The following is a 25,353-nucleotide window of genomic DNA, read 5'->3' as shown; positions in this document are numbered from 1 at the left end:
ACAATGGCAATACTTTTGTCCATCCTTTATCCTTCTTGACTCCCTTTTCTCTGAGATTAATGATGATTTTTTCTTTTGAGTGAGATCCCTAACAGAAATCAGTTCAAGCAGTTCAGTTTTGCCAGGGTTATTGGAGACACTGCTTGTACACCTGCTTTGTTTCATGTTGTAAACCTCCCAGTAGGGTTCTTCGGCAGTGTGCAGAGACTTTACAAGCAGTTTAAAAGTACAGCACATCTGTGTTTGATAGTATGTGGAGTAGGTACCTAGAAATAATGCGCTACTAGGCAAAACAGTGGCATGCTTATCACCTTTGCTGCAGACACCTGACAGTCTCTGTTGGGCCAGCAGTTGTCAACAAGGTAGGGATGCCTCCCTTGGTCCTTGCCACAGGCTTACTTTTTATCTTCTGAAGTTGCACCCTTTGAGTTTTATAAGGGCTTTATACTTCTCCATGTCTGTATTTGTCTTTTATGAGACATTATCTTGCACTGTTTCGACAATTACATTTCTCTCTGTGATTTCCACTTCTATCTTGCAAGATACTTTCTCAGGATTCGACTCTTCTGTCAGTGCAGCCAAGCTGAGGTCTCCTATGAGTACTGTTCACAGGGGACTTTGGGTCACAGACTCTGGGCTGTGGTTTACAATATTTAGATTGATATCAGCCCATAATTTCTCAAAATTCAAGTCAAGTTTGTTATGGCATTTATTTGCTCAAAACGTTTCCTGACTTGAACCGCAAAGTATAGCGATGCTGTCCTTTGTCGCATCTCCTTACATGCATTTGAATTATATAAAATAATTCTGTGCATTTGTGCTTACTTGCAAAACAATTTTATCTCCCAATTCAGTGTTCCAGGGAAGTCTGATATTTGTTTCAATTTATTCCAGAGGGCAGTCCTTAAAAGAGAAGAAAAGATGGAGAAGAGTGCAACACAAATGGGTGTTTTTTTGGGGGGGTTTTTTGTTTGGGGTTTTTTTTTTTTTTTTAGCTTATATGGTGTCTTTCACACAAAGGGAGAAGGATGACCTGCCACATTCTAGGTGCCTTTAGGAGGTTTACAGTGTAGTCAGCCACAGGTGGCAATTGGTATCCATGAGAAGCACGGTGCTGATACCCAATGAGTTGTAGGGGAACAATGACATGGATTGCCACAGGAGCTAAAAGTCCTATATTGGGGCGGTTTCATTTGTTGAGGTACCTTGAGTGTGTCTGCTTAGGACTATAGAATATGGTGCAGCAGTGAAAGTGTTAATGCAGCAGCATGCAAGTAGGGTGCATTGCTTGGTTGTATTTTGAGAGCAATGGAGTTAGCTTTGGCATGAAGATGCACCTAGTTATTAGTTCAGGCACAGCACTGGAGTGCAGCTTTATTGAAGAGGGTGTTGGAACAGAGACTTGTAGAGATTCAGCTGATGCGAGTGACTGTATCCAGCTTTGGTTTCAAGCTGGTACGCTTGCATTACTTCTAGTTCCAGAGCTAGCTCTGAATTCTCTGAACCGTGCTCCACACCAGCAGTGAGCTAGTTGCGTTATAAACTGCTTAGTAGAAATAATGATAGTCACATAATTCCCATAATAAAGATTATGATCAAATCTAGCTTGGTTAAGGGTGAGTAAATAAGCACAAATAACTATTATAGAAAGAATGGTGTTGGGAAGAGATAAGAACAAGGGAGAACAATGGCTCAGCCGAAGCTTTAAATAGTTGTAACAGTAATTCAATTGAACGGTATGTGACACAGATTGGTCATGAACAGTCATAGCACGAGTTTCAAGACTGTAAATTGGAAGTGGAAGTCAGACAAAGCCTGCCACTTCCTGTCTTGATTAACTACTGGTTAAAAGGCCAACATTTAATTTGAGTCAACAATTGGTAGTGAACTTTTCACAGTGCTGTAATTGGTGTTCCACAATAGTAACTATTTCAGAGACTTGTCTTTTTAATAGGCAGAAATTAATGCAAATATTTACTTTGGATCTTATTCTCCCTAATTTGCATTTTCCTCCTTCTCACCTTTTGGAGAGCTACGTTAAGAGTTTTAGATATGACTAAACAAAAAAATCCCTAAGCTTTTTGCTAAGTGGGAGCTGCAGTATTGAATTGAAATAAAGACCTCAATGTCTTTGACTTGAAAACAACAATTGTTTCAGCTTAATTGGGAAACTGGATGCAAGTTGGGTAATTTTCTGGTGATTCTTATCTAAATTATGACACAGCCATTTCTTGCTCGTTTATTTATTTATTAGTAAGTGGTTTGTGGGCTAAGCTGTATTGTTTATTTTTCATGGTACTTCCATTTCTAACAGTGACTTCTAATGCTGTAAAAGTTTTCAAGACTTGACCGGACAGACACCTGGACTGAAATAATTTTGACCCTGCTTTGAGCAGGTCCTGGCATCCCTTCCAACCTGAATGAATTCATGAATCTGAATTTAGTAGCAGTACCTGCAGCTCATTTCGCAATCAAACATTGAGAAGTGTAATGTTTGAACAATAATCACAAAAAAGCCCTGTGTAATACAAAAACGTGGCTTGATTTTTTGGTTTTGTTTTTATTTGATTTATTATAAATATCCTAGTATCTCTAGGGATTAGCGGTTGATTTCTGCCTTGATGAATATTTTTTAGTGAACAACGATTTGACTTCAGTACTTTATCTTCTGGGAACTCCACAGATTTAACTGTGAATACATTTTGTACAAAATGGCAGTGCTTTTGTGCAAATACCCTAAAAGAACTATTTACAGGCCATGTTCTGCAGTTTTATGAATAGACTTTGCCTTGACCACAGATTTGTAACTAAGATGCAAGCTGAGAGTGGCACAGACGACTTTATTTTCATGTTTAGCTATGCTTTCATATGTTGCCTTAGTTCAAAATTATTTTTAGAATTTAGTTTTTGTACTCCATGAGGATTTAACAGTTTTGTAGCGAGTGTCCAGTGTTGAAAATGTGATGTTTCCACAGGAACAAATTGTATGCGTGATCTGTATGCTGATCGCCCACATGAACGCTTTCCCCTGGATATCCATGCTACCTCAGGGGGAACGATCTGCTACGTTAAGCTGATCGCATCAGTGGGGCACCTCGTTCGTCTTTCAATAGTGTCCCTTCAGATTGAAGCAGACAACTGCGTCACTGACTCGCTAACCGTTTATGACTCTCTGATGCCAATCAAACATAGGATACTATACCGGTGAGTATAAATTGTCACTGAGAATTCACTGGCAGTCATTTGGATTGTTTTTTTGGTGTAGATTGGTTGACTGCGTTTTTGGTGGGTTTTGGTTTGTTCTGTTAAAAATACTCTGATCTTTGTGGGCTATGCACACAACATTTGGCAAAATAGTTTTTCTTTTTTTTAAACAAAAGTGGGAAAATTGATTTTGTTAATAAAAGAAAGTTAAATAGTCTCTAGATTCTTTATTCTTCAACTGGAGTACATCTTCACCTAGCTGTAGAACCATGAGAAATTCACATGTTACCAGGTGGAATTTTCTGTTTATTATCAGGTAAAAGATGCTAAGTAAAAGAAAATGTCAAAACTTCCTCCCCTAAGCAAACTCTTTTTCCATATAAAGATTAGTACTCTTCATATGAAGACTGAAGTTCTAAAACTAAGTCTTGGGATTTTTTTGGATACTTACCGCCACTCACCAGTTCAGTGGGTTTTTTAGATGCCCTATTTGAGTAGTTTAGAGGGTTATTAAAATCTAGAGTTGAAGCTCTGATGCATTGAGGGATGTGGGGTTTTTAAAAAAATGTATTTATATATATTTTCCCCCTCTCTTTAATGATCCAGTAGGCTTGTTTGGGGATTTTTTGTTTGAAATTCCTGATAACTAGTCCCACAGGGCTCTGTCATACCAAAATTTTAAGATGGCGCTTCCACCAAGTAGATGAAAATCTCAGTGTTTTGATCCCTGAAATGCTTTTCCCTGGACTGTCAGTATAAGCCTCAAAAAAAAAAACGGCACATTGGCTTTTCAGTCCTCTTTGGGAGCTGCCCTCAAATAATCTGAATCAGTTCCCTGGCTGATCTGTAAAACAGTGGAAATAGTTCACTTACTTGTTAGTATCTGTGGAGGTCTGAGGATATCTGCTAGGCAATGTATACGGAAAGTAACATTTATTTTTGTAATGAGACTAGTGGATTGGCCCAGGTTCTTCATTTCTGACTTGAAGAACTTGCTTGTCCTTCCCACTCCCCAACCACACGCCAAATCTGTTGGTCTAATAAAATAAATTTTCTCTTTCTAAAAGCCTTTCTTTAGTATTGGCTTAATTCATTTTTGCTTGGAGTGAAGGCTGAAAGTCAGCGTTATCTCCTAGAGCTAACCATTCCATCTTCCTTTTCATGTTTGCAATTTCTTTCTTTTTTGTAAGAAGTGACTTTCCAATACTGAGCGTCTAACTGGCCTTACCACAGGTGCTTTTATGCTAAAGAGCATGGAGTTTTTGCTAGGCTTTGAAGTAGGCAAGCTCTGCACCAGTGGGAGTTGTATGAACAGAATGAGAGCAATAAACTGGGGTTTTATTTGTGGTTGGGTGTGGTGTTTTTTTTTTTTTTTCTTTTTTTTCTTTTTTTAAACCAGTTGCTTATGTATATATCCTCCTTTCTTTCCCCTCAGGGCTTGTGAACCAGCCGATTCGTTGGTGTCACTTGTGTCAACAAATAATCTCATGCTGGTAATGTTTAAGGCAGCACAAATAAAGGAACAGAAGGAGTTCCATGGCTATTTTGAGGTCATTACACAAGAAAGTAGGTTTGTTCTGTGTTTGGAAATGTGTTTATTGTATTGTTTCTGTCTAAGATCACAAAGTGGCTGTCTTGTTCCTGATTTATAGATAAATGACTCCTGGATCTCAGTTTGTTTTTTTTCTACATACCTGTATCTCTCCTTCATCCCCTCTGCAGTACTGTCTGCCTTCCTCCTGAGTAATTTAATCTGTGCAGATGAGCTGTTCTTACATGAAATATGAAGGTAGAAGGCTTGAAACCAGTACTGACTGAATTCAGTTGGCCAGGACTGCAATGTGCCAGTAGATGGAGTTGTTATTCCAGGTGTAGCACTGCTCTGGCCTCTGGCCTGTTTGGGACTGGGTGATGATGTTAGAGGTGGAAGGAGTTCATTGCGAATAACTACTTTCAGAAGATAAAACTTCAGTAGCTTTGTCTGCATTTTCTATTGGTCCCTACCTCCTCATTTATGTAAGGGAGTCAGTTATATGTGTGAGTCAAGTCCATCATCTGCTTTTTATTAAGAAGTGGTTAGATCATAATCACAAATAGTACAAGCGGCAGCACGCTGGTAGCACAAGCAGGACAACCTAACACAACCAGTGCAAGGAAATTCAAGCTGCTCAGAAAGATGCAGCATACTTTCCATGTTGGGAGGAATTCAGCATTAAAATACCATAGAAGCATGTGATGAATTCTCCATCATAATTAACTTTAAATTCAGGGCTGTTATTTTTGTTTAGCTGGTTGGTTAAAATTCAGAGCTGGTTGGTTAAAATTCATGAAAACACAGAGTTTTCATGTGTGTGTGTGTTTTGCATTTAATGAGTTCTCTAAATCCATTGAGCAGTCATAAAAGAAAGTTTTGGCTTTCAGGAGGCTGATTAGGTTAGCATGTTGTCCATTTCTCATCTATCTGGCTGCCTTTTAAGATCAGAGATCCTCACGTACCACTGCAGTGTGGGTGTATTGGTGTGCAACGCTGTTCCGGTCCTAGAGAGCCCAGCAAGCCTTCATAGATTTTTACATCCCTTCTCTGTCATTAGGGAGTGTGTCTTATTACGACTTGAACCCACATAAATATAATTCCTAAGCTGCCCTGTTTTGCAGTGGAAGACTTCTGTTAAATTCGGATGCTTAGCCCACTGAATAACTTTGCTGGAAGTATATTAAGCTTTACCAACCTTTCTGTTCTTTTTTTCCCTAGGGTGTGGAAAGGCAATAGTGACAAAAGAGAAAATTGGCTATGAAGGGAGAATCACAAGTCCCTATTACCCAAGCTATTACCCTCCAAAATGTCTTTGTGTGTGGAACTTCCAGGTAACATGGATCTCTCTCTCACTCTCATAAGCACTGTTGTGGATTTGGGCACAAAGAACCTCTAAGTAGAGCAGAAACAATTGTGTAGGGAGTAACTTGCATCCTTACAGTTGTGACCATTTATAGAAATGATATAGCTGAATAGCTGACTGTGCTCAGGGTTTTTGTACTGTTTTTTTTCTGTGCACTTATTCTTCACAAAGAGAACAGAGTTCCTAGGCTGCTCTATTATAAAAATGGAGAGCTGAACTAAGTTTTGATGTTTAGCCTGCAGTATTTACCTCATGGCAGAGAATGTGAGACTTTACTGGTTTTAATTCCCCTTTTTCCACTCCCAAAAATTTGGAAAAAAGCATGTACAAAAGAATCCTCTAACCTTGTTATTACTGCTGCTTCTCTGATAATCTCTTTTCAGTATATGCTTCCGAAATTGAATTTCTGGTCTGTCCTATCAGCATAATCCCACAGACTGTTTTTTTTCTTGGTAACTTTTTTCTGCATCTTTTTAGGTACTTTCCTGAAAGCAAATGACTTAAAGTTTACATAGATTTAAAGTAGTTTTATTGTGCTTTGTCTGGTGCTATTAGTGTTTCCTTACTGATGCTGCTAAAATATGATCTTTGACTTATGGTTCACCCTTCAGTGTTTTCCTCTCTAAAGAATATGGCAATGGGTACGATGCAGTCCACTGTTTACCCATCTTTCTGCTTATGCTACTCATGTTTGGTTAAGCTAGTGGTTGCCCACATGGAATCACACTAATCTGAATGGGGTGCAGGTAGCCATGGTCTGCAGTCTCTCCCCCTTCTGAAGGCTAAGGCGATTGCTTTTTTGCTAAACTTCAGGTCTTTAATTCACCCCTGACTGCTGAGGGAAAGGTTTTTGGACACTTGGACAACCCTCAAGACTTACTTCTCAAAACAATTTAATTTCCCAGTAGTTCAGTGCTGAAACTTCCTTTATTTCCCAAATCATCTTTTTTGTAAGAGAGAAGGAGAGGGGGAAAAAAAAAAAATCTCCATTTCTGCAGGGCTGAACCAGCGCTTGTTTTTCAAGTGACATTGCCTTGTCTTGCAAAAAAGATTCTGTTTTAATAAAGGAAATTCTAATTAATTATGAAGCTTGATGATACTGCTGGGCTTTAAAATCTTCTTGTAAAATGCTGAAGAATGCTTGGGCTGAGCAGGTGCTAGCAGAAGACCACAATAATGTGGGAGAAGTAACTCAGTATTACAAAGGTGACACAGGTAATCACTGCAGTGTCTTAGCTAACAGTCCTCTGGGGCTGTGTGTCCCCACAAGTAAATTTGGATGTGTTTGAGTGCTTTGATCCCGATACAAAAGCTGCTTTCTAAGGCCAGTGGCTTTTTGAAGATGAAAGGACTGTTGGCTAGAGGGGGAGAAAGCCTACAGCTGTGGTGGGGCTTTGCCAAGCTTTGCTTTCACTGGAGACTGAATAGCTGGCAGGTGTCTCAAGTGCTGGCTGTTGAGCTGGTGAAGCCAGCACTGCTCCCGGAGCACGGCATTGCCAAGCACCGAGATAAATCTAAAGGCTTTCGTGTGCTACGTCCGCAAAAGGAAAAAGAAGACTGCTTGTACTCTCTCTCTTGCCCACAACAGACTCCACAGAAGAGCCTTGGTATAGCTCTGAAGTTTCATAACTATTCCATCAGTGAGAAGAATATTAAAGGCTGTGAGCGAGGATGGTGGAAAATTAATGAACACATGTAAGTACTTCTGTGTGGGTTATTAAACCAGCATTACCAAAACAAACCTTCCCATCACTGCTGCAGCTCACTTGGAGAGTTCCCACAAAGCCAGAGATACTTCACTGCTGTCTCTTACCATTTTTTCACTTTTGCTGATGATATAAGTGAATCTGTGTGAAAAATATATACATATATAAAATACATACTGAAAAGTACCAGAAAGATGAAAACAGGAGGCTTTGGTACTCTGTCAAAAAAGAAATGGGTGAAAGTCGATGTCCTGTGAACCCTAAAAAAATTCCAGGTTTTCTGGGATCATTGAACAAGGTCTGTTAAAGCTCTTTTAAGTGTAACTTAATTCTATGATTGCTCACGAGGACACAGTGCCTAATTAACTTCTCAGTGAAAGCTATTACAATGAGGTTATTGGGAATAGAAGAGTAACTGCTGCTGCATTCCAGTGACTGGCTCTTGAAAGAGGAACCACACAGACTGGCTGCCAAGGTTCCACTGTGGTTCCTAAGTGGTTTTTATTAAAATATTACTCCTATTTTTTCCATTAAAACACTGCTGCTTTCCCATGCACACCGTCCACCTTTTTTTTTTCCCATGATTTATAAGTCATATTTCAATCACTGGATGATGAGGCAAGACTAGATTCAGGATGTCAGGTTGTGGTGTTTTTTTTTTTTTCTTAACTTGGTTCAAATGGAAAGGTCAGTAAGATCAGACTTGAAACTGAATTTCTGAACCCATTGCTGATACTAAGTAGGCCTTTGAGAGTATAACTGCAAGAATTACAGAGAGGAGAAAAAAACTTCCTCTATTCTTTAATATCATGTTATACTTCTATAGAGACCATTGTTTGTCTGAAGCTCCTAAAATTGTGCCTTGATGGGGATTGGTTGCTGGACTAGATGGGCACATAAAAACCTCAGTCAAAACAGACAACATTTGGTGTGTTTGTAGGGTTTTTTTTCAGTGATATTTTTATGACACAGTTGGAATGATTTGAGATATTGGGGATGGCTGAGATATGAATCTAAGGCAAAATCTGCAGAAGAAAACAATGATGATTTCATATTGTAAGGACTCTCTCTATCAAAGAGCACCTTTTAAATGAGCCTACCAATTATACATTCCACAGAATCAAATGTCAGAGTATGACCCTTAGGAAAGGACTTTCAAGTACTGCACAAGAACACATGCTCCTGATTTCTGTTGGAAGTTGCTGATGATATAAGTAGACCAAGACAAGTTTTCCTTTGAAAATGTCTTTTTCACTGAAAATAAGGCTTTTGAACCTCTATGATTCTCTGTTCTATGCCTACTTTTCATGGGGGAAAACCAATGATTTAAAGCATGAATCATTTTGATATTTGATTATTCCCCAAAGTTTTAATGGTAAATGAAATGGGGGGAGCAGGGGGAATCACACACACGACACTTCGCCCTTTCAGCTTCCTGCAGTTGCAGTTATAGCATGCATATCCTGCTCTCTTAGGTAAAAAGGGTTAAGAAGCTTCAGGAGACTGATCTTGGTACCGTGAAGATGATGCAGATAAGGTTCCTCCAAATCTCTAGGGACATCGTCGTCTAACCAGAGGCTCTGAATGCAGCCATGCAGTTCTTCCTCATCTTTCTTCCACTGGATGTGCAAATGTTCCTCTGTCTAATCAGAGTAGTCGCAGATGATGAACTCCTTTTGCTGAAATTCTCATAGGCAGAAATACCGACGAGTCTCTGAGCAGGCTGTTAGAGGTTTATGTGAACAAAGAGGTTGCCAGCGGTTTATTTTTGTTAAAGCCACTGGTGCAACATCCCGTTGTCTCTGCTATGAGAAGTGTGTATCTACTCATCCTCTGAAAAGGTATCCCCCTCCCTGCTTCAATGTATGGGACAGGATCCCCTTGATTAATTTCTCTCTAACAATGGCACAGAGTTACAGATGGTGCCTTGCAACCTCCGTTTGCCCTGGACCTGGAGAAACGGCTCGTGAAACACCAGCAGAAGGCCCCCAGGGGTGTGTAATGCTCTCTTACAAACCCCACAAGCACATGGCATTTCTCACTCTGTACAGGAGGCAGCCTTCGTGATGTAGCTGTCTCAGCTCTTCCACAGATGGGCAGGAGCTTCCTCTACTTTTGGCAAGATGGGGTGGTTTTATGTGGCTGAGAAGTGGTCAGTGCAGCCGGCAAATTTTTTTAAATGGTGCTCAGGTTTGTCGGAGGGAAGTTATCTAAGCTACTGACAGAGGAGAAGTGGAGGAAACGTTTGTGGGCGAATTGAGGGTTATCAGATGGTTAGGTGGCACTTTGCTCTGTGCTTTGGCAGGCTTTTAGGTTGGGAACATTGGTGACAGAGACACTAAAATGGGTGAGAAGATGACTTCCTGCAGGAAGTCTTCACTCTTAGCCCTGATAGATTGATTTTTTTTTTTTGACAGTTTACAGTAGAAAGCTGTAAAATTAACTCTTCTTTTACATCTTTTCAGGATGTATGAGAAGAGTCTTTATTTTTCTGGTAATTGTTTTCCTCATTTGTATTCACAATGTTGAAACAGAATCTCTGAGATCTGTTGAAGGACAGGATGTTTAATATGCACAAGGTGAAACAAAGCACGTATGAAAACCTATGAATGAGCCTGGCCCTTCCCTGTGGCATGCTCCAGTGTGGTGCACAGGACACCAAGCAACACCTGTCCACATGGAAATCACTGCCTAAATTCCCTGCATTCACTGACATGAAGAGTATTCCTGGTGCAGTACCTGGTGTTGCCAAGGGAAGTATTTACCTCTGGAAAATAGTCCACTAGTCCATTTAACAATACAATAATCAATTTTCATCTTCTTCAAGTTCATTCTAAATGCAGCCTGTGAACTTGCAATGCTGTCAAGCAAGTGTGTGTGCCAAGTGTGCTAAGAATCAATACAGCTGCTTCTGCTCCTAAATCAATTTAGACTGAAAAGGGCTTTTCTTGACAGGAGTCTTGAAGGCAGAAGTTCTTCCTGTAAGTGCTGCATTTTTGGGGCTTTTTTATGGAATTGAGGGGCGGGTCCTTATTTCTACTTCTAGAACATGTCAATGTCCACTGGTTTACCACATTGAAAACTGCCTCCAATTCTGAAAGCATGATCCAGAAACTTTTCCCTGTTAAAGTTTGTTGGTTTTGGATTTTTTTTTTTTATAAGTTTTTTTGTTGGGGGTTATTTGGGTGTTGTTTTGTGGGTTTTGTGTTGGTGGTTTTTTGTTGTTTTTTTTTTTTTTTTCTGCTAGAGTAGCATCTAAATGCCAGTGGCAACATCTTCAGCACCTTTGATGAAAAGGGTAACAGAAATGCATTAGCAGTGGATGGATTAAATGTTTGCTGGCATCAGGGTGCATTTAGGTTTCTCTGAGTTAAGTAGAACCTAGGCAGAAGTCCAAGGGAGCTCTTTGCCAAAACGGCAGCTTAAAGTAGATGAGCCCCCAAGGGATATGGGTATTTTTAATCTAGTCTAGTTATTTGAAGACGTGATTTTTCAAAGGTAAAAGGCCAGAATGTTAATGGTGGGTGAAGCCTGGGTGATGACATAGAAATATTTTCAGTTCCCTAAATCTATTCCCCTCTGGCTCCCGTTGGACCAATTTTATGTCAATGCCTTCATGCACACTCCTTTAGGGGCAACCCTCAGAATCAAGAACAGCTAAATTTTCTCCACTGTGCTGACATTTTTCCTCCCACCAAATTTACTTAAATCTTCCCAAAAATCCCGACTTTTTGAAGTGGTGACACAGTGGTTTGTCTTGATAAAGCTTTTCATTACATCTCCGTTCTTCTAGCAAAACATTCTGCTTGCACGTGTGTGGTCATGAAGAATTAAGGCCAGCATTCTGGGGAATTTGGGTACTGTTTCAGATTTTGGTTCTTAATTGAAGTACGGCAGCTGACTGTACTGCTGAATTTCAGTGATGCTGACTTTTAAATTGCATGTAAGGCAATTTTGATGTGAAGGCTGCTCTAAACTCCACTGAACCCTTTTAGGTACTGCGGTTACTATGTTGATCACCAAACAGTCTTCCACATTGCAAATTCTGCTGTCAACATGGAGCTTCAGTGCAGTTCAAAGACCTCTGAGAAGCCACTTCTGGTGGAGTACGGCAGCTATAACATCAGCCAGCGTAAGATGGATTTTATCTTTTTCAACCCATCTTTGTGTTTCAGACCCGTGAAGCAGCATTTTTCAGGTCTAGTGGGACTTAATTAGGCGTACAAAGGAAATTCTCTGAGTTTTTGTTTATTTTCTTTTCTAATCTTACTAAATCAGGTAACTATCAAACCAGAAGCCTTTTCTAGCTTATCAAGGCTATGTAGCTAAGGTCTGTGGCATGTGCACCGTGCTCTGGTTTCCTGTATGTACAGAGCCTGTGCTCTTCTGCACAGTCCTCAAAGCTTCCTGTGAGACTGTGGCCAGGGTGCAGCCCACTGAAGTCTGCTGTGCCTGTTTGTTTTCATCCCTAAGGTTTTTTGTGCAGTGTTTCTGTTACTACAAAGACATCCAGGTAATGAACCGAGAGTACCGAATTACCAACTGCTTATTCCAGTGTTTCCATCAGTTTAAATACTTTGTGTGCAAGTAGAAATCTGAGCTGAAAAAACTTCTCGCAAAGTTGATAAAACAGTCTGCCCACTGTGAGCTTTTTCAAGACCTGGAACAGACAACTGTTTACTGATACTTATTCCCCTGTGTTGATCTTACATATTCATGCTCTTAAAGCAGTAGAAAAGCAATAGTTTCTAGTCATAGCTACTTGTCACATTAGAGCAATTCTATGCATTGCATATGTAGAAAAATGGTAACTTCATGGTATTTTTTTTTAAAAGCCAAACATCTATAATTCATAAGTCACCTCAATGCAGGGTACTAATTGAAGTTGCAAAGTGTTGCAAATTTTGGTTGTTGACAGTGAAGCTGTCCTTGAAAAGAAGATGGCGTTCTAAGCTGCCTGTGTTGCACCATGAAACACTCTGATTTGGTCCAGTTCTAGTACAGAGCCTGCAGTACATACTGCAGTAACAGATGAATTGGAACTTCAGAGATATTTTTTCTTTTTTAAAATCCCAGTTTGCAACATGTGAACTCAATTTAAGTGCTGGCAATGAATACAGACTATTAAATTTAGATCGACTTTATCATTCCTTGGAACAGCTTAGTGACTGTAAATAGAAATGAGCTGGCAATGTTTGGGAAAAGGAAACTTTTAAGTTGTTGGTGTTTTTTATTTTAATCTCCAGCATGTCCACCTGGACATTTCAAATGTTCCACTGGCTTGTGCATCCAGCAGATGCAGCGCTGTGATGGGATAAACAACTGCTTCGATGAAAGTGATGAGCTCTTTTGTGGTTTGTATTTGCTTACTGAAGATCTTGACTGTAAAACCCAACACATGCATTCTCTAGTCTTAGGCACCCAAAACAAGGTGATTTCTTTTTTTTAATAATATTTAAAAGAATGATGTTTCCAGCTTCCTTTGTATCTCCAAGTATAGACTATCAGTCAGTCCCTTGAGTGCTTTATTCATAGTTAATCAGCAAGGAACAAAACTAAGAATGAAGAAGGTATGGCATCATAAAGCACAAGGAAGAAAAATGAGATGTGCAAAAATAGCCGTAATAGTCTATCTTTTAGTTTTTCCTCATGTCATAAATGCTGATAACTATAAAGTCCTGTTTTATCTTGAGATTAGTTATTTTATTTTCATTGGGGAATGACAAACTGTGGTGCATGGAGTAGATGAGAGTGATAATAAATGTCCATGGTGAAAGAGGGTCAGAACTTGGGCCACTCCACTTGGGTCAACGTGTGAACTGGGATAGGTCACTGAACCCTTCTGTGCTTTATAGTCTCCATCATGATGTGGCACTCATACTGCATGGTACTGGAATGACTAAAGCTGTGAGGGTCGTTCTTGGGCGCAGTCTGAAGGGTAGTGTTAGCCTCACAAGCACGCTTCTCTAGCTGATTTGACTTATGTTTTTCAAGTTGTCCCTGAGTGGAGCTGTAACTCCAGCTTCACAACACAGGATAACCCGCTTGCCTGCAATGGAGTAAGCGATTGTGAGAATGGAAAAGATGAGCAGAACTGCACCCACAGTAAGGCTACTCTCTTGATTAATTTTTTTTCTCTCTCCTGTCATCTATCCCATCCTGACTTGAACGCTGGAGGCTGTGTTCGAAGAGTTAAGAGGCACGATCAAACCTAACTCCGGCTTTATAATTCTGTTTGGTTTTCTGATATGCTTGAAAACAAGCCGTTATTGATTTTTAAACTGTTTCTTTTTAATGAGCTCATGAACATCTCTTTCGGCAAAATACTGGCAGAAGAATTAAGTACTGTGGGTGCAGAATGGGGATCTAGGGGTTTAAAGCTTGAATCCCAGATTTTCTCTCTTTAAAGCCTAATCTGTGCAAATTACTTCCTGGATCTATTTCACCATCTGTAAAGTAACTATAAAAATGATAGTTTCTCTGGGGCAGTTTTCAGGCTTATAAGGTTAATGTGTTTAAAATGCTACAGAAGCTATAAATTTCACATTGGGCACATGAAAGTTTAGAGTCAGCCATTTCTTAAACTTTTCAGAAGAAATGGACACCATGACATATGAAAGGGAGCACAACTGGGAGGTGTTGCTAGTAACTTTTCTTAAACAAAAGTAATGGATTTTAACCTGCTTGACTAGAGAGTCTGTGTGTGGCTACAGGTTACTTCTGTGCATTGACAAGAAATGTAGATTGGGTTTCAGTGGCCTCATTTATTGCGAGCAGGGAAATAGGAATATGCCAAGGCCAGGGTTGCAGTTTAGCTGAATACAGTTAGTCACTACTATCTTCATTTCATATTTAATACTTAGATATAAAGGAGGGTTTCTTTCCAGAGTATTGGATGTTTTGTCTTTCTAGCATAACACTTGCTCTGCAACTAAGTTTTCACTACTATATCCATGCTCATTAGTGCTACAGGAAAGAATGGGAGGAAATCTTATTTCAGACTCAGCTAACTTGATGCAAGCCTTAGTACAGATGCAGTTCTGCTTGAGTATTTTGTTCTACTTAGGTTGGTCTAAATCATCCTAGCCGAAGTGGTTTTGCTATGTTCCCTCCTATCCATTAATACATGTATGAATCTTTACCTGTGCAGACATGTCTTCATGTGTTGTTTTTGTTTTTTTTTTTTTTTTTAACACCCCCCCCTCCATTTCAGGTATTCCTTGCACCAACTACACATTTAAGTGCAGCAATAACGTTTGCATTAGGAAACAAAATGCCAAGTGTGATGGGACAGTGGACTGTATTGATGGAAGTGATGAAAGCAGCTGCAGTAAGTCCCTCTCAAATGTTCATCTTTTTGAACTTTGAACTTCTTACACAATAAAGCCCTTCATTTCTTCCTGTTTTGGAGTGGGTGTAACTCATGAAGTAAGTATTGAGTTTTTATTGCATCCTCTCAGTGATAGTAGGGTAATGGTCAGCTATCAGTTTACTTCAGGTCTGGTTGCAGAAGTTCCTAAATTCTTGTGGGAGGGTGAGCTTACTGTTACAGGGAGTCTTAGTCAGCCAAAATGCTTATTATAGCTGTGTTAGGGACAGGGAAGCAGGGTTAATCGATGAGTGAATTGGCTAACTGGTAAGGCAGCATTTTAGTTGCCTGCAGCAGTGTCAGGTACTTCTGTTGGAGTCAGACTGTATTTGGATTTTAGGAGTGACACAGCTGTGATAAGGAAAAAAAAACCAAAACACCAGCTTTTCACTTCAGTCTCTTCTGGAAGGTGAAGACCCCCAGTATTTCATAGTATCAAGTTAGGTTCTGGTCTCAAATCTCCCTACAGTAACCTCTGAACAAGCTTTGCAGCTTGTTTTGCTGTAAAGCAAACAGGTGATTGTCACTGCAGTTGCAATAAAAGTGGGGTTAGGCTTAGTTGTTTAAACTGAATATTCTCAGGTATTTTGCCTGGCATTCAGCTGTTTCTGGCACTCTACCTGTATGTCAAATCTGTCAGCACCTACCTTGGATCCAATAGGACACCTTAAAAGACTACTTGTGACTGGAAACATTAATGCTGCTTTTGACTCTTTGGCTCGGTGCTGGAAAGTGCCCACAAGTGCTGACACCCGTGTCCTTGGCCATCTTCAAGGCCAAGCTGGATGAGGCTTTGAGCAACCTGTCTAGTGGAAGGTGTCCCTGCCCATGGCAGGGGGGTTGGAACTGGATGGTCTTTAAGGTCCCTTCCAACACAAACGATTCTATGATTCTATGTGTGGGAATGCGGGAGTAAAACTCCTGAGCGAGGTTTTATGTGCGTGCACTAGGGCTGGGCGTGAAGCCCTACAGAGGCGTCTTTTCTCCACTGCTCTTCAAATTAGTGTGCAGCTTTTTGTGCTGAGGTGTGACATCTTCACCTGTGAGTTAGTAATATGCAACATTTTCAGACTTTCGGCTGTCTCCATGCAAATTAATGATTGGAACACCTGGTTTCTGAAATAAATGACCAAACTACATATATGTGGCTGCTACTATATACATTTTTCTTGTATTGTTCCAACTGTTTTGGCAAGAAATAAGTGTCCTGATGATGCTGAACTTCCTTCTATCCAGATGGACTACTTTCAGTTCAGGGTTAACAGTATTAAAAAGACATGAGGGATTGTCTATTTTTATATATTCATTTTGATGCTTATTAAATCGATGGACCCTTTGACGTTTCTGACACAAGAAATATTTAGAGGCCCATTTCTGCAGCAGAACTAGGTTTTCCTAAATTTTCCAGGCCAGTGACTTTTTTTGATGGAGCAACTTCTCATTTCAGGAATAGAGTAGCCAAATAAAGACGTTTTCTGATTGGAACAATGCAAGGAAATAGATTTCAAAACATCTCAGAGTGCAAGGTTCTTTCATACCCTATGCAGGAAGAGTTCTCATTAAAGGAAAGCACTGGGGATGGAGATTAAACCTGAAATATCCCTTGCAGGTTGTGGCAGCAGCAAAAGCAGCAATCCCATCTCTCGGATTGTAGGCGGTACGAATACAGACGAAGGTGAATGGCCCTGGCAGGTCAGTCTCCATTTTGTGGGAGCCGCTTACTGCGGGGCATCAGTGATATCGAAAGAATGGCTTGTGTCTGCAGCTCACTGCTTTCAAGGGAGCAAGTAAGCAATCTTCCCCCAAACTCTGGCCAAAACATCACCAGTTTCCCAAAAGCCTTTAGCTTCCAGAGTTTGAACCACGTGGAGGCAGGACTTGCCTCATCTTTCACCTGCACTGCTGTCAGGGTGTGTTTTGGGGTACTTAAGAGTGTGTTTGCTTACTCCCAACCAGGCTGGCTGACCCCAGAGCATGGCGCGCTCACCTGGGGATGCAAACGCAAGGGCGTGCAAAGTTTGTATCTGGGGTGAGACGGATCATCGTCCACGAATACTACAACAGCAGGAACTATGACTATGACATTGCACTGCTGCAGCTGAGCAAGCCATGGCCAGACACCATGAGCCATGTCGTCCAGCCCATCTGCGTGCCTGCCTTTTCACACAAGGTCCACAGTGGTGACAGATGCTGGATAACAGGTTGGGGCCAAAAGCAGGAAATGGGTGAGTTACATAGCTTCAGTGGAGCTAATTTTGTTCCCAGGTAATCAGCAGCCTTCACAGCTGGGGGTGTGTGCAGAACAACAGGTTGGGGCCAAAAGCAGGAAACGGGTGAGTTACATAGCTTCACTGGAGCTAATTTTGTTCCCAGGTAAGCAGCAGCCTTCACAGCTGGGGGTGCGTGCAGAATATGTGCTTTTGTTGCATGGCTGAGCTGTGCAGAAAATCCTAATGCTTTTGAGTTTACTGTTGAATGGCATTAGGTTCCTGCATGCGCAGACCTTCATATGCTCATGAAAATTGGCTGATGGTCCTATAGATCTGGAAGTGTCCTGTGTGCTTCTGTTGTTAGCTAAGACTTGCAGGGAGCTACACTTACTCTGAAATAACATGGTGTTGTTTTTCCCCTTTAGTGTTCTTAGAGGTGTGTTAGCACACCTAAATAGATTCTTTACTGCTTACTGCAGGAGGATGAAACTGCTATGCCTCCCTCCTCCAGCCTCAATCTTTGTGTCGCCAACCCCAGCTGTGAGGTGCCAGCTCCATCCTTGTTAGCCTAGAAAAAATGGCCATGCCATTAATGGCAGGCTTCCCCGTGGCAGGGGTAGGCCTGGCCCTCCCACCACTGTGTCCTGAGCTGCATCTTCCCTGATGTGAATAGTGGTACCTTCTGCCCCTTTTGTGGCTGCTTTCCTAAAGCCCTTCCAGTGTGACCACAAGTGTGATGGCTTCCCTCCGTGCAAGTTGTGTAACCACCACCATGGCAGGCCCCGGGTCTGCTGGCATAGGCCTGGCACAGGCAGTCTGTGCCTGCAGGGCTGCCCTGGCCTGGTCCCACCTGCCCTCTCAGGGCTGTCAGCACCATGCTGGCCTGGCTGCCCATCGCTCTCGGTGGAAAGTAGGAGCGGCACGTGTGCAGTGTAAGGCTGCAACAGGTAGTTAGCCTCCATCCAGCATTATGATGTGATGTTTGCAGTCAGAATTACCACCTGTCAGATTACATTTACCCTCTCTATAAATGGCCGTGAGAGAGCTTGTGGTTGCGAACCAAGTGCAACCACATTATCAGGAAAGGACGGTGGGGTGGACGTGTGGTGTGCTGCAGCGTCCCTCTTCGGCCTACTGGTTAGTCACCTGTGTGATTTAAAAGCTGATTCTTTGAAACATAGATGTAATGCCTCAAAAAGTAAAAAAGGGATTTATTTTCCCTGTGCCGCTCTTTTCCTTTCATTGGTTTATAGAATTTGACTGCCACATCAGTCTTTTAAGTATTTTTGAGGTATACTTTACTACATAACACCTTTATTAACTTCTGAAATGAAGTTTTATGATGTAAACCAACAATTGTGTATTTGAATGTGGTGTTGAAGTTTCTTTGGCTATATCCAGATTTTGAGAGCATCACCTGGTGATATTGACACCTGTTGTATGGGCAGGAGGGGACAATTCAGTTTGTTTTTCCAAAAGTAAGTCTTTTACAGAAAAGAGGTAGTTCAGCAAAATTTTCAGACAGAGAGGGACAAATCTGAGGTACATCCAAGTTCTGTATGCTGCCAAAAGAGCGATTTACATCCTGTAACTCTGACTCACACTTTTAATTTTGGATCCAGGTCCTTCAGAGACACCACCCTAATCGCAAATCTGTCTTGGGATGATCCAAATACCTTTTGTAAAATCCTGTTTCTTTTTAAAAATAAAAAGAGAATAAATTCAGAAATCTTGAGACATTTTGCAAAAGGCATTAGAAAAAGGATTTTTGCTGGCCCCTAGTGATTATGCCATTGTGTCTGGTGTGGCCAAAGGATATTACATAAATGTCCTTTGTGTCTGGTGTGGCCAAAATGACATTACATAAATGCCTGATACACTTAAGAGGTTTTCTGTGCTGTTGCAGATACCAATTTGGAATCTGGAATAACTTGGTGGTCAGAAGTATCTGTGGATATTTGCCAAAAACTTCTTGTTTTGCCTTTCAGTAGATGAGTAAAATGCTATGCTCTGAATCATTCATTTTTCAATTTGTTTTCCAGATGATGAAGGTTCAGTAATTCTTCAGAAAGCAGAAGTAGAAATTATTGACCAAACTCTATGTCATTCCACATACGGGATTATCACTGCTAGGATGTTTTGTGCTGGACTGATGTCTGGGAAACGAGATGGGTGCAAAGTATGTATCTTAGCACACCTTGCATAGCGTTTATCTTGTCTTTCACTTTGCATGATGAGGTGTAAGAACGGACTTTGTGGTCCATATACTTCAGTTCTGAAATCAGCAATGTAAGAGTTCTCTATCAGAAAACCTGTCATCAGGGTGTTATCAGAGTTTTGCTGCTTTGTGTATAGGAACAGCATCACTAAGTTTCAGTTGCAGGCCAAGGGCTGGTCAATTTGCAAGTCCTGGTAGCAAGCTGAAGTCAGGCAATTTTTGATACAAGGGTCTCACAGTTGAAGAAAAAACCCTCATAACTAGCTTGTCTTTTTTCAGGGTCCTTCCCTCCAAACCTGGAACTACAGGGCTGTCTGATGAGATGCAGACAACTAGGCATAAATTTTCAAATGTATAATAAATCTGAGCTGGAAATGCTGAAAGATAATAAATGTGAATTTCTGAATATGCTTCTAATGAATAGTAGTAAAACTATATATATACATGCATGATATATTTATATAACAACTTATTACATATTATATATGTTATGTAATAAATGCTATGTTATATAGAATTTCTATAAACCATATATTTTTACTACTAAAATAGGAGTAAATTTACTGCTGAAATAGCAGTAAAGCTACTGGTTTGAGTTGTTTTCTTTTGGGTTTTTTTGTGGGTTTTTTGCATGTGGGTGTTTAAATGGTGGAAATCTGCAATCTTCCAGATATTCTAGCTTTCACTGGTCTACATAAAAGTGAGAGAGATCACAAAGACTCTGAAGGCAAGCAAATGCTGAGGGCTTTCTGAGGGACTGTAATGCACCACATGCTTTTTAGAGATTAGTGAGATCGTTGACATTAAGCCTCATTTTCACTAACTGGGGAATTTGTTTCTGCAGTTATTTGTCTGGCCTCTCAAGATACAGCCAAGGGAAGGCATAATTTAAAGGTCTTTTGGCTGCATTTCTGTAAGGGCAAATAACGTGTGACTGTTTGGCAGTTGTTAAAGCTGATCAAAATGTGGGATTTCTGTTTTGTGAAAAATGCTGGTGTTTCACTTTTCTTTTATCCCAGGAATTTAAAAAAAAAAAAAAAAAGGCAAAAAAACTCCCACCAAACAACACCCCACTGAAAATTTCAGTCTCTAAATGCAAAATCTTAATTGTCAGGGATGGGAAAAATTATCTTCCAAGTTAAATATTTAACAATTTTATGAGGTGATTCAAGATAACCCTACTTTGAACAGCAGGTAGCTTTATTTAGACCATCTCCTGATGTCCCTGCCATCCTCCATATCCTAAGATCAAAGCAAATAGTTTGCTAGCTCCAACAAAATATATGTCTAGTAGGAAAGCACTTCTTTTGCAAAACATTTAAATGCAACTAAGTCACTTTTAGCTTTTGGAGATTCTTTATTTCATCCAATATTTTGGTAAAGTTTAATTTGGTACTGGCTGCCTGTTTCAGGGAGGTTGTGTCTACAGCAGAGTCTTATAAGAAAGTATAAGCTAGGTCCAAGAGACTTTCCTGAAATGCTGGCATATGTTGCCTTTTGGGATTTCTTTTTCCCCACCACACTCCTTTACTCCATCCCCCCCCATCCCACCCTCCCCTATAAAAGTACCTGCATATTAAGTATGAGATTTTGGAGTTAGCTGTAAACTTGAGACTAGGAACTTAATTGTGAATTTCAGACCTAGTCCATGAAATGTAATATTATTGTCTTTAAAGGACGAGAGCCAGTCCTCTCTCTTGTGAAAGACCGAACTTAGATACAACTGTGGAATCTCATCTGCCTCAAGGCCTAACCCCCGCCCCCCCTTGACTATCTGATGGTTTGAACTGTGTGAATAGGAAAACATAATCATTGTTGGAATTACTCAGGCGAAATATCTTCTGTGGAATTTTGTCCCAGCTTGAATAATCTGTATTGTAAACACATACAATTCAATATATTCTTTTTAGGGTGATTCCGGTGGACCGTTGTCATGTCAAAGCAATGGAGATGGAAAATGGTTTTTGACTGGCATTGTTAGCTGGGGTTATGGATGTGGAAGACCAAACTTCCCTGGTGTCTACACAAAAGTGTCAAATTTTGCACCATGGATTCACAAATACGTGCCTTCAGCCTCGTAACTTGAAAACTGTTTTGCTGGAATAAAACGTGTCCCGGATAACTTCATTAAAGATCATATTTGGTAAAGCTGTTTGGTGGAATTTCTTTGCATGTCTCCCTGCTGACTCCACGTTAGATTCCTGAGTACACATATGGAAGTGACAAATACCCTTTTGTCAAACTCTGGTGAAAGAGGAAGAGATTGATCTTGCGGCAGTTGTTCTACGCAGGTGCCTGGACACACGGGAGGTTGTGCGATAATAAACGCCTGGCACTTTGTGTCCATTTCCCAGGCACCAGCTACGCGCACGTGTAATCATCTCTTGGGAAGCTGAAGAACCCGCTGACCGCCTAGAGACAGAGCTGAAGTCTTAGTCATTTCCTCTGAGATGCTAAGGGCCAGTACAGTAATGACTGTGAAGTAGCAATCAGCTGTTGACACACGGGAGGTTGTGCGATAATAAACGCCTGGCACTTTGTGTCCATTTCCCAGGCACCAGCTACGCGCACGTGTAATCATCTCTTGGGAAGCTGAAGAACCCGCTGACCGCCTAGAGACAGAGCTGAAGTCTTAGTCATTTCCTCTGAGATGCTAAGGGCCAGTACAGTAATGACTGTGAAGTAGCAATCAGCTGTTAGTACTCTTTTTTCCCTACCTCTTCCAGAACAGCTAGCAGAGAGAGGGAGGAGGGATTGCAGAAAGTGAACTCAATTCTCTCAAATCCATAGAGCTTTCATTTAGTGGAGATCCAAAGTTCTGCAGTTAAGCATGGAAGAAAGCATTAGTCTTATTCTTTCTGCAACTTCCATTTTAATTAACTTCATGGTTTGGATCTACTAACTCTTTTATTTCCTGCATTGGTTTCTCCATCCTCAAGATTATTCACTGTTCATCCACTTGAGAGTTTGAATCCTTTCTCTGCAGGCAACCTTAACAAGATGAGTAAACATGGAGATGTGTGTTATTGCAATGAGCTTGTCCTTGCCCAAATAAAACTGATACCTCTACCCTCTCAGAGGTATTTTAAACTGCTATAGAATTAGGTTCTCTGCTGTATATAGTTTTAAAAAAATCCTGATATAACTTTTAGAGATGATGCAAAATAGGTTTTATTTCTTCTAGGCTTTTTCTGCGGGTTTCTTTTCCATGAAGGAAGGGGCGAAGTTTCAGTCAATCAGCAGGTGTTGTGTGTAGCAGACAGAGGCTGTTGACAAACAGAGGACTTGAACAAAGCGGTCTGTCTACAGCTGCAGTTTGCATTCCTGAGCTGTGAGGATTGCCTTCCAGTTAATCCCTTTCATAGTCTGTGTGATCAGTATTGGGGTTGGTTTGTTCCCTTTTTGTTTTCTGGAGCTGAGGTTTCTTGGGCCTGTTTTCCCAGTTATTTTTTAATTGGTGTATGTGTGCTCTGTCTCTCCCAATGTATGAAGTATGTTACTTTCCCCCACACATACTTGATTTTCCTATTGTAGACGCAGAATACCCTGAACTTGTTGGCTTGTGGGCTTAAAAATGTTTTCAATTCCAAACAAGAAATGTAAATTGCACGTTTATCCTGTGGTACTGGATTGAGGCTAGAAAATTCAGGTGCTGTGTGGAATCGAACTTTTCTTCTGTCTCATAAATATTTCTGTGTATTCCAGCCAGTGTTCATCAGAAGTTGCCTCATTTACCTTTCTCTGGGACCTTTTACCTGTAAATTGCTTGCATGTTCTTTGCTTTGTGTCATAGTTTATTTCTTATTCCTGTTATTTCTGACAGAAGTGAGTAGCTGATCTGTTTTCAAACCATGGGATCCATACCCTGCTTAGCCAGTTAGGGCAACAAAGGGTTACAGCAATGGTAACTTTTCCTCCCACCTTCTTTGATTGCAGCTCAGCTGGCTCCAGCTCCAAGCAGCATGGCAAAGGTGAAATGAGAGAAGCCTGGTGTGCTTGTCGGGGAGAGCAGTACGCTTCTCTGGGTTATGTTTGAGAAATGAGGTTCATTTAGGACTTTGTTATCAGGTTTGGCAGAAGACATTTGTCAAGGCATCATGATACGGGCTTTCCCCTCGAGCCGGGTTTCTGTGTACAGCATACCAACTCCACACGGCTCTGAGCAGGCTGCAGGGCAGGTAAGAGACACCAGCTTTACAGCAGGAACGCAGGAAGTGATCTCTCTGCCCACTCTGGTGCGTATGGACCTCTGCTCTTCACACCCATATTGCTCCTAACCAAGGGGATCGCAATTCCCTCCCCACGCTTACATAGCTTGGAACGCATGCCACAAACCAGCAGCTGAGAAATATGTAGGGTTTGTGTGTGACATAGCTCATAACGTGGAAGATACTATCTCAATTTAAACCTCTCTAAAATCTAAAAGGGCCAATATACTAAAATATGGTACAAGAGCTCTTCTTTTGTCGTCTCACTAATTGATGTCTTCCCATATCTTCTTTCTCTAGGAAAGTCTGCGCATTCGCTACTGCCCATCCTACCAAGGAAGAGGCTTGTGTCAGAAGTACTGTTTCTTCAAACAGATGAGGTTGTGTTTCCGGAGAAGATGGTTTCTAGGAATATTACCTACATTTTCTGTAACAGTTACAGTGATTGTGTTAGTCCTGCACTACTCGTTCTGTAAGTGTTGCTCCCCAGCGCGGTCTGGATGGGATGGGTATTTTGCAGTGCGCAAAGGAGTATTGCAAAAAGCTCTGCACTAAGCAGCTCGGCGTGTAATGTGTGTGTAGAGGGGACTTTCCCTCCTCCTTAATGTCTTTGCTAAGGGAAAAAAAATGCATAACGATTAGCTGTTGATGGTTGCGCAAGAATAATGAAGGGATGTATTTTACCTCTAAAATTTTTGTCTCTGCTTGGGGATAGCATCGCTATTATAACTGTTATCTTTCCCAAGAACCTATAGGAATTAGCTGTCTATCTTCTATCCTCTTTTTCAAAACAGAAGAGATGCTTAACTTATGTTCACTCTCTCCTAGTTCTCACTTATAGCCGTTAAAATCGTATCTCTTTGGGAGGATAGAGCTGCAAAAAAATGGGATTTTAACAGCTAGAGCTTGCTAGGAGAAATGCCTGTCTGATCCTGTATCTTATCCCTCTCCTTCTGAGCATTATTCTGTCAGTGGGACACAGTGCTCCGGCTAGGATTGCATGTTTCTCTTAAGAACTAACGCCTACCGATGCCAAGGACAAATACATGCTTTTGTAAGCCTCTTGTTCTGGAAGCTTTTCCATAATGTTATTAGGTGCGCTAATATTTTTAATCATTCTTTTTCCCTCAGCTCCAGCTTTCTCCTTCATTTATATCGGTGGAAGTGTAGAAATTCCTAATTTGACTTATACAAATGACCTCAATGATCCAAAGTCACAGAAATTCCTCTCGCAAGCAGAAGCAATCCAAAATTATGTAAGTTGCCACCTAAATATAGCAATAACTTAAAAATATTTATTACAGACTCAGATTAGGAATGAAAAGACTAGATACTCAGAATTATTTTTTTCTTCAAAGCAGTAAGTTTAAAGCTAACAAGTGCCTCGGTGGTGTAGAACTTAAGGTGTGTAGCTGGAGAGCTGGGGATGTGTCTTACAGTAAAGCTAATGTTTTCCTAGCTAATAAAACCTGGGGGTTTCAAGGCTACGGACAAACTAGTCTTCTCAAAGGAATTAGGAGTGTTGTTTTGTTTTGTTTTGT

The 25,353-nt window shown here is 40.8% G+C and overlaps 2 protein-coding genes across 2 annotated transcripts in view; both read left to right on the top strand.

Annotated features, from left to right (window-relative positions):
• Nucleotides 1–21,753, top strand: part of TMPRSS7 (transmembrane protease, serine 7) — a 28,653-nt gene extending 6,900 nt beyond the window's left edge. Inside the window, 12 exon segments of the mRNA XM_010150156.1 lie at nucleotides 2,976–3,204; nucleotides 4,640–4,770; nucleotides 5,957–6,069; nucleotides 7,690–7,796; nucleotides 11,803–11,939; nucleotides 13,054–13,161; nucleotides 13,802–13,912; nucleotides 15,021–15,137; nucleotides 16,786–16,963; nucleotides 17,133–17,401; nucleotides 19,429–19,565; nucleotides 21,515–21,753. Coding sequence (XP_010148458.1) covers nucleotides 2,976–3,204; nucleotides 4,640–4,770; nucleotides 5,957–6,069; nucleotides 7,690–7,796; nucleotides 11,803–11,939; nucleotides 13,054–13,161; nucleotides 13,802–13,912; nucleotides 15,021–15,137; nucleotides 16,786–16,963; nucleotides 17,133–17,401; nucleotides 19,429–19,565; nucleotides 21,515–21,685 — 1,808 coding nt within the window. The 3' untranslated portion in view covers nucleotides 21,686–21,753.
• Nucleotides 21,754–23,701: 1,948 nt separating this feature from the next.
• LOC104508502 (suppressor of tumorigenicity 14 protein-like) overlaps nucleotides 23,702–25,353 on the top strand; it is a 22,892-nt gene continuing 21,240 nt past the window's right edge. The window contains exons 1-3 of the mRNA XM_010150155.1: nucleotides 23,702–23,782; nucleotides 24,113–24,284; nucleotides 24,944–25,068. Coding sequence (XP_010148457.1) covers nucleotides 23,702–23,782; nucleotides 24,113–24,284; nucleotides 24,944–25,068 — 378 coding nt within the window. The remainder of the gene's footprint in view (nucleotides 23,783–24,112; nucleotides 24,285–24,943; nucleotides 25,069–25,353) is intronic.

Source organism: Eurypyga helias, unplaced genomic scaffold, assembly GCF_000690775.1.
Source record: "Eurypyga helias isolate BGI_N326 unplaced genomic scaffold, ASM69077v1 scaffold11204, whole genome shotgun sequence".
NCBI classification, from domain to species: domain Eukaryota; kingdom Metazoa; phylum Chordata; class Aves; order Eurypygiformes; family Eurypygidae; genus Eurypyga; species Eurypyga helias.
This window is presented reverse-complemented; position numbering and strand designations above follow the sequence as displayed.